The sequence below is a fragment of the Microtus ochrogaster genome, chromosome 17 (genome assembly GCF_000317375.1).
Source record: "Microtus ochrogaster isolate Prairie Vole_2 chromosome 17, MicOch1.0, whole genome shotgun sequence".
NCBI classification, from domain to species: domain Eukaryota; kingdom Metazoa; phylum Chordata; class Mammalia; order Rodentia; family Cricetidae; genus Microtus; species Microtus ochrogaster.
The window spans coordinates 13,351,556-13,360,563 of NC_022019.1; the positions used below are offsets into that span (position 1 = coordinate 13,351,556).

General features: G+C 41.8%; 1 protein-coding gene and 1 pseudogene across 1 annotated transcript in view; both read right to left on the reverse strand.

Annotated features, from left to right (window-relative positions):
* LOC101982396 (integrator complex subunit 9) overlaps positions 1-2,350 on the reverse strand; it is a 54,584-nt gene extending 52,234 nt beyond the window's left edge. Inside the window, exon 1 of the mRNA XM_026783168.1 lies at positions 2,329-2,350. Within this exon, the coding sequence (XP_026638969.1) occupies positions 2,329-2,350 (22 nt within the window). The remainder of the gene's footprint in view (positions 1-2,328) is intronic.
* A 95-nt stretch (positions 2,351-2,445) lies between these two features.
* LOC113456994 overlaps positions 2,446-9,008 on the reverse strand; it is a 33,362-nt pseudogene continuing 26,799 nt past the window's right edge.

Here is a 9,008-nt window from a genome sequence, read left to right on the forward strand (position 1 = left end):
CTCTGCTATCATTTGTAATCCAGTGATTTCCAAGAACTAGTTACCAAATCAAAGCTCCCTGGGCCCTATCTAATATCTAAGAGACCAGAAACTGGAGAGGGAGTCATGGACCTTGTTTTTATGACAAGGATCTCTGGGGATTCTGCTATGTCAGGTTAGCAGTCCAGTCCCAGAGAGATTACTTAGGAGCCTTTCTTCCACCTATCAAGAGCTGAAGGCAAGGGGCCTAGTAAGGAGGGAGGAGTGAGAGTGGGGGGCAGGGATCAAAGCTGCCACCACCACAATGCACGTACTTACTGTCTGCTTCACAGAGTGTGGACTTACTAAGGAGCACAAACCAAACATATTTATTCAAAAGAAGAAAGCTTATGTCTTGAAAATGGGACCCTATAACTTCCTACCTCAAAGGCTACTGCCCAAAATTACAAGCACCCTGAGTCTGGGGTCTCCCAAAGGCTGGCTGTGAGAAAAGATTCTGAGAGCAGTAGCTTGGACAGGGTGCCGGTTTTCTGGTAGCGGTTCCCTGCAGGGGAGGGTGGCAAACAGAAGGCATGGTGTCTGGAGATGGACATGCATGGCACCACATTCCACTAGAGCAGCTCTGTTCACTCCCATGTGGCCACTCAGAAGCGAATCAAACTGTCCTGAGTCTACTGAGAAATGAGAGTAGATTCTAGAACCTCAACCTGCCAGTTCCCATGTTGGAGCAGCATCAGGAAAAACTCCCAGACGAGGTCACACAGATAAGAGTGGCTGAAACTATGCCAGAGCACAGGGGACTGGAAAGGCTGGAGACGAGGGCTGGCCACTGACAGGTTGCCTGCCATGTCCCCTGGAAAGCCACTGGCACTTTTAAACAAGGGGTGGAGTTTCTGGATCATCAAGCACACGCCTATGATTTTACAATCAAACCAGTCAGGACTTGACAGTGAACTTCGTTCTCTTTGTTAAGTAAAATACATAACTTTAGTTCTACCATGCTTTCACAAGTCACCCAACAGATATTTCTACATATCCACACAGATGTATCTAAATTTACCTCAATCTGAATTACTCTGCGTTGAGACAGGGCGTCAACTATGTTACTATCCTTAGGAATTTTAAAGTCTTTATTGGGGTCTTAAACACTTTTTCCCCATCAACGCGTTCTTGTACTGTTTAACTATCAAGATGAGCCAAAAAAAAAAAAGAAAAAAAAAAGAGAGAGATGAACAATCCTTAATTACAATAGAACAGCTAGCTAAAAACAAATGAGCAATTAATTATGTTTAATGGGGGAATTCCCAGCTCCTCCAAGATGAGGCTAAAACGGAGGTGTTAGAGAGGCAGGAAAGAAGGAAGCAAAGAGGTCTTTTTGTTTTGTTGTTTCTGTTTGCTTGCTTTGTTTTGATTTTTAAAAAATCTTCTTTTGTGTGTGGGGTGCTAAGAGGGTAAGGGGAGGTTATGGGGGGACCAGGAGGTGAATGGAATTAGGGTGCATGATGTGAAACTCCCAAAGAAGCAATAAAAAGGTAAAATTTGGAAGAGAAAAAATGAGCCACACCAAGGGTGGTTTCAGTTTCAATTGCATGACCTTAAGAGGGCACTGTGATCTACCTCTTCAGAGTGCTGCAGCACCAGCGGTGCACATCCTGATAAAAACCCACTGGAGACTCATTGTCATTCCGAACACTCCCAATGTTGCTCTCTCTCACTCACCACTCCCTTGTAATGAAACACTCCCACGTACACATGCAAGTCATTTCACTGGCAATGCTCTGGAGCCTTTCTCGGGGATAATGATTTATGGTCAGCAGGAGACCCCGGCTGAAATCAGGCACACAGGCTCCTTGAATGTCACACTGTTTCATAGTCAGCTATGAGGGAAATCTAGTCTCAAATCAGGCATCCGGGTTGCCCTAGAATTTGGGGTGCAGCTACAGGAATTAATTCTGAAGAAAGCCCACGCGTCTGCAGCAGTGTCCATTATAAGCGGTAACTGTCTCACTCAGATGAATCATGGGAAAGATCTTTCTCATTCAGCTTTTTAATTTTGAAGCTCAGGCGAGGAAGGATGATTTAGAGGACCACCGAGTGGAGTAGAGATGCTCTGCATGTTTTAATCTTCCACTGCTTGTGTCACAGTTTTAATTTTTTTAAGCATTGGGATCTCATTTAATAAGCTGACCAAACGCTGATAAGCATCACCTTTGAGACCCTAATTACAACTGCAGACAGTTTTCTTCCTTTGGTGATAAATTTGCAAGGTATTTAAGATTGTCACAGACACAAATGTGACCTGAGGCCAAACATAGAGAGTCTCTAAAGTTACTCAGAGACAGTAATTACCAAGTATGAGAGATCTTAACATGGATCGCAGGGTTTGCAACAGAACACACATGAAAACACAGTGAGTCCCGAGTCGTCAGCCCGGCTCCAGCAGGACAGGACAGCTTTTCACTGTGTTCAGGCAGGCTGCAGTTTGCATTTTAGTCTTACCTTGTCCAAAAAAGCATTTCCATCTTTTAGAGACCAGCCAGGAAGATTAGACAGCCTGGGACTGCAAAACAAAAATTGAATTATCCTAAATACATTATAGCCTTCGGTGAAATCATGATGATTTACCCATTCACCATACAATTAAACACAGTGAACAGTTACCAGCAGTGGTTCCTACCCAAAATAACAGAGAAGATGAGAACTAACCATGGTGTACTAAGCCTAAGAATCCATCTTAGAGCAGGCTATGGTGGTCCTTGCCTATCACCCCAGCAACTGTGAGGACGAAGCAAGAGGACCTCAATTTTAAGAACAGCCTAGACTATACAGTGAAATCCTGTCTGAACAGAATAAAACAGCTGGGTATCATGGGATGTGCCTGTGATCACAGCACTCAGGAAGCTGTGGCAACATAGGGACTCAGAGGTCAGCCTAGGCTGCGCAGAGAGATGCGATCTCAAAAATACCCAGGGCTGGGAATATCGCTGGGTAAGAGAATGTTGTCTTTCATGTGCATGACCCCGGGTTTACTCCCTAGCACCACCAAAACCAAAACAAAGGGTGGTTATGTGGGAAAAGGGCAGTTTAGCACAGAACTGGGGAAAGTACAGGAGTTTATGCAGGAAAGGATAGAGTGCATATGAAATACTGAGAGCATTTAGAACTTCCACTCACTAACGACCTTGGCTTTATCTCGTTTGTGTTCAACACCCACCGTGAGTGGAGGCAGAATGGGTGCGGGTACCTTCGTAGACTGAGAAAGCAGATGTAGGTTCGGTGCTGGGCTGTGACTTCAGTGCTGACAAGCGCATTACATCACCTTGAACTCTACCTGTGATATCCTTTTACCCAAGAAATCTTTCTGTGATCCTGTGTATACAGGTCTATAAAATAAGCACACAGGGGCTGGAGAGACAGCTCAGAGTTCAGTGAGTACTGCTCTTACAGGACCCGCATTTGTTTCCTAGCACCCACACTGGGCTTCTCAAAACCACCTGTAACTACATTTTCAGGTTATCTAGTGTCCTCTACTGGCCTCTGAGGGTACCTGGACATAATACAAACTCATGCACACATACCACACTAAAAGTAAATGAATAAATCTTAGAGTAAGTCTGCATACTAATGAGATAGATATGCTCATTTTGATCTTACAGACATCAGTGAATCTTTTCTGCAGGAATTAGACATCTTCAACATTTTTCCAAGTTTATAAAAATTTTGATATTGTAATTATCAATGTTAAGAATACATTGCACAAGAATGATTTTTAAAAATGACAGAAGTAGGGTCATTTCAGCAGTTGTTGGGCATTCTATCCTAACTGCAAGCCAGAATTCATCTAACAATTTGTGAAACTCAAGTCAGCAATTCAAACAGCAACATAAAATTTTAAATTGTTGTTTATTTTGTGTGTGTGCCAGGGGTTGTTTATGTATCATGGCATTTGTGTGGTCAAAGAATAACTTTCAGAAGTGGGTTCTCTCTTCCCCTGAGGAGGGTCTTGAGATCAAATCCAAGGCATCAGCTTTGGTAGCAAGTATCTTTATCCTCTGAGCCATCCTACTGGTTCATAAATAGCAATTTTTAAAAACAAACATTCTAACACAATACAATCTAAAGATACATCCAGCTTTACTAACTTTACTAATGTGCTAATCTGTTACTTACACACAGCAATGGCAGGAAAACTTTCTTCGTTGTTTGTAATTAAACCATTATAAGAATGGAAAATCATGTATGTACAAGAAAGCATTGCAGTTCACGACATCAGTCACCTGGAGTGGAGATGACTGAGGTACTGTGTACTGGCACCACAGAACATGAAGCCCGGCTGAGTGTAGGCACGTGACACAGCACAGGTGAGTGCAGGCAGAAGCTCCTGGATTCATATGACTTTGAATTAACTCTTGGTCACTGTACATTCAGAAACCTACTGTTGCCAAATCTACTGCAGTCTTCACAGTCAATTGAGTAGGGCACCAATCTACAATTTAAGAAGCTGGGCACTTGGCACCCATGGCTTAAGTTTCCGATTATGGAAAATGAAGCCACTTTCCCTAAGAGTTATAAAGTGACTCTCTATCCTGGTGAATGGTTTCTAGAAGCTGAGACTAATTTCATGTACATTAAGAAGGCTGAATAAAAACAACCAAACAGACATGTACGAGGCAGCAAGAGGGCTTTGCATTAAAAGCACTTGCCAAGCAAACCTGAAACCTGAGTTTAAATCCCAGATTTCATGGTAGAAGGAGGGAACCAAGTTCTGAAAAGTGTTTCCTGACTTCCGCATGTGCTGTGTGAAGGTATATACACACAGACACACACACACATACACACAGACACACACACACACACACCCTACTCACATAATAACAAATTAAAAATCAAGCAACCATTTATTTCTAGTAATCTGACTTAGTTTTATATACTAGAGACCTGAAAAATGTCAGCAATTTTGGAGAAAATACTAGAAAATGATGATTGGAGAACATATTATTATTGCATTTAAATATTTTAGAACCAGTTTTTGACACAAAGGATATTATTAATTATTCTTGTCAAGAAATCATATATACAAGATCTGTTTTTCTAATAATTGTTTATTTTGGAAAATATGCAAATTAGTTCCATAAGGAAATAAACCTAAAGCCTTACATAATATTTACCTAGAAAAGGCAAGTTGAATATGATAGGCAATTTTTAAAAGTACATTTATAATTTTCTAGTATGAAATTTTTTACACTTTTAAATTCAGAGATAATATCAAAACAGGCATGGTATATTCACATATTTATCAAAAATATTTATTAATAGCTCATTACTCTACTCTGATCAAAGCCTAGAAGATAGGAAAGAGCATCAGCATTTGGTCCAGTGCTGTAGAAACCAAGGCTTTCACCCAGTCACTTAGGATCTTTATGTCAAGCACCCAGGCGGGTCCTCCCCCAAAGGCAGGCAAGACATTACACACCCACACAAACAGCCAGAGACAAGCTGCCCAGAGGATGAGGTGTCACAGTAGTACCAAGTACCACAGAAGATGCCTAACAAGGACCAGTCTAGCCAGCAACAAAAGACTTCCCTGGGCATAGAGCTAAACTGAGGTCTGAAACACCAGGGGCTAGGTGTGGAGAGCACAGGGAACGAGAAGGCATTTCCACCATGCTGGCAGCTACACTGAGCCCCACATGATCTCCCAGCCCTCATCCGGCTAGTGTCATCTGCACATCCTTCTAGCACAGATACTGCCACCTTAGATGATCTGAGAGAGGACTTTCTGCTGTGCTGGCCAGGAGAAAGATAGGACTGGAGAGGGTGAAGAGCTGACGGTACAGTAAAAGCAGTAAGAGAAACACAGACTGAGAGCTTAGACAAGTGCTAGACAAGCCCTGGCTTGTATGTCTACAGGATGATTCTGGGAGGAGGGAATCTATGCCTTCTTATAAGAGGATAATAGTCCCAACCAGTATGAGTAACATCAAATCCACCCACATTAAAAGACTATATAAAATAACTGGCCCGTATGTCTAAAATGTCAAGGTCATTAAAACTGACAGATTGAGAAACTCTTTCAGATTGAAGGAGACTCAAAACCAGACAACTGAATACAGTGTGTGATCAACACAGGATGCCAAATCACAAATTCTCCTTGTTTTTGTTTTAAAGTACTTTATAATGAAAGCTGAATTGGTGAAATGGAGAAATATTAACAAGTATAGAGATAAGGACTAAAGATGAAAAGTCAGCCACCAGCAATTCCTAGCACTGGGAGGTAGAGACAGGAGAGTTATGAGTTCAAGGCCTGCCTGGTCTCAGGAAGGAGTGCTTGAGTAGCATTTACAAAGCCCCAAGTTTGATCCCCAGCACTACACAGACACAGACATGCCCACCCCTGCCCCGAGTTTGCACTAAAGCAAAGACGCAATAATTTAACAATGACACTTTAATAATGAAGACTCTGAGAAGGTAAGGCGGGATGGGCTCCAAGGAGGAGAGTGATTTACTCATAAAGCCAAATATTTACTGAGCTGCTATTACAGACCAATAATTGGTCTAAGTGCTGGGAATGCAGAAAAAAAAAACCCACAAAATTCCTGTTCTTATAAAACATCTTCAGTGAAGAAGAAAGGTAATAACTGTGTATCTAAGTAGTAATGCAATAGTCAGAGCTACAAAGACAAAGCAGGGTAAGGGGACAAGGGAGGGAGGGAGGATGGATGTACTTATTCTAGGCAAATGTAGCCCTAAGTCTCTGGCTTGAATGACAAGAGGCACTTTGTTTCTTTTGTTTTGTTTTAAAAAAACATGTATTTGTGTAGTGTACCATGCATTCACATGTGTGGAGGCCAGAGGCTGATATCGTCTTCTTTGATCCCTTTCCATTTCACTTATTAGCCCAGAGCTCACTGATTCAGCTGGTCTAGCTGGCCATGCTGCCCCAGGGAGTCCCCTATTGTCTCCCCAGAACCAAGATGAAAAGCAAGTGGCCACGCCTGCCTGGCTTTGATGTGGGTGCTGGAGATATGAATCCCAGTCCTCAGAGTTGGACAGCAAGTGCTTTACTCAGGGAGCCATCTCCCTAGTCCCCAGTACACTTCTTAGGAAGAACTCCACGGACTGCTGGCCATTCCAGTATCACTTCCCTCTGAAGCGAGAGTAAGGAAAAAAAGTCAGAAGAGGATTTCCCTCCTCCCGGTCCTAAAGAGAATGAGCAGGAAGGACAACATGAAGCTGGTACTGTCTGACCAATTCTGGTTTTGGTAGTAAAGGGAATCCAAGAGCCCACAGAGCAGGCGGGTCCTTTTTAGAAGCCTTCATTGTATCTAAAGACAGTATCTGTCACAGAACTAGGTACTTCTTCAAGTGCAGGCCGTCTCCAGCTATGCACTGGCTTTCTCTGCTGAAAGACTCCATGCTCTTTGAGGGTACAAAATCAGTTTTTTGATATCAGTATCCCTGGTCCCACATAGGGCAGATTTTAATAAACATCAAAATAATGACTATTTTGTTCTTTATGGGGGGAAAAAAAGACAGCAGTATCCAGCTCTATAAATAAGAAGTAACCTCCCAGGGCTGGAGAGATGGCTCAGAGGTTAAGAGCATTGCCTGTTCTTCCAAAGGACCTGAGTTCAATTCCCAGCAACCACATGGTGGCTCACAACTATCTGTAATGAGGTCTGGTGCCTCTTCTGGCCTACAGGCATACACACAGACAGAATATTGTATACATAATAAATAAATATAAAAAAATGTAAAGCTTTAAAAAAAAAAAAGAAGTAACCTCCCAGCTATGTAAACACCATCTTCCCCCAGCCTTGGATAATACCTATATTCTACAGTGCTGAGTGTTGTTATAAGTGAATCCCATCAACTTTGCATAAAATGTAATCTGAAATTATCTGTGACCTTGTCCTCATGGCTCTTTGTTCTATCCTTTATCTCAGAAAAAGATCAAAGGCAGATTATAATTTTTCTGGATGGTTCACGGGGTTATCGTGAATAATCACTGTAGTAGGTGCTGTCTTCAGGAAAGATTGAGATGAATGAGGTGGTTTACTCAGTTCGCTATTCTTCTAAGCTCTGAAATTCATTTCACATAGCTTTTCCATCTCATCTCTGATACATGGTTATCATCTTTTTTTTGCTACTGTGAGCATATTTATTCTAAAAGTCACTTTTCTTACAAACTGCCCTGTCTAAGTAGAAACAAATGGAGAAACCAGCTTCTCAAAATCTTAGCTTAGTGTCCCCAATGCTGCGTGTAGAGCCGAGGCAAACTAGGTGACTTAAGACAAGGACTTGGGAGATACGCACGCGCACACACACACACACACACACACACACACGACCTAAAATGACTAACACGAAAACAATGCACAGAAAAGAAATGTCAGCATTTACTCTGTCAACCCCCTGAAAAGGCAGTTAAATGATCCTAAAACTCAATTCTGGAGCTCATCAGTTAGTCATTTATTACCTCTTACATGAATTAAGAAGACAGATGAAATATACATGACCTCAGTTGCACTGAGCAGTTTCAGAAACATTTTACAGAGGCCCAGAAGAAGTTAGAATAAAAGAGTCAGTCAATAAATCAATAGAGCACTTTCCACCAACACAACTGAAGGAAATTATTTGGACAGAAGTTTTAAGGGGACAAAGCAAATGCATGAGACAACACAAGGTACAAGTAATGTTTATACTAATGGACACCATTTTTTCAGGAACTGAAGCTCATTTTATCTCAGAATGCATCAGCACATACCTTTGAACAAGAGGCAAAGGAAGGAAATTGAGGGTGGAAGTCATGTCCAGTCCGCAGTCCAACATAATAGTGGTAGATTTGAATTTAAGCACATTGCAAGGTAAAGTTGGATGCCCTGACAGGCAATACTGAAAAAGAAAAAAAAAAAAAACAAAAACTCAGTAAGTTACAGAAACAGCCTAGGAAGTAAAGCAAGCAAAAGCAGTCACCTTCTCCCATAAAAGCAGCTAGCTTTCTATGTGACATCATCTTCTCTAATAAG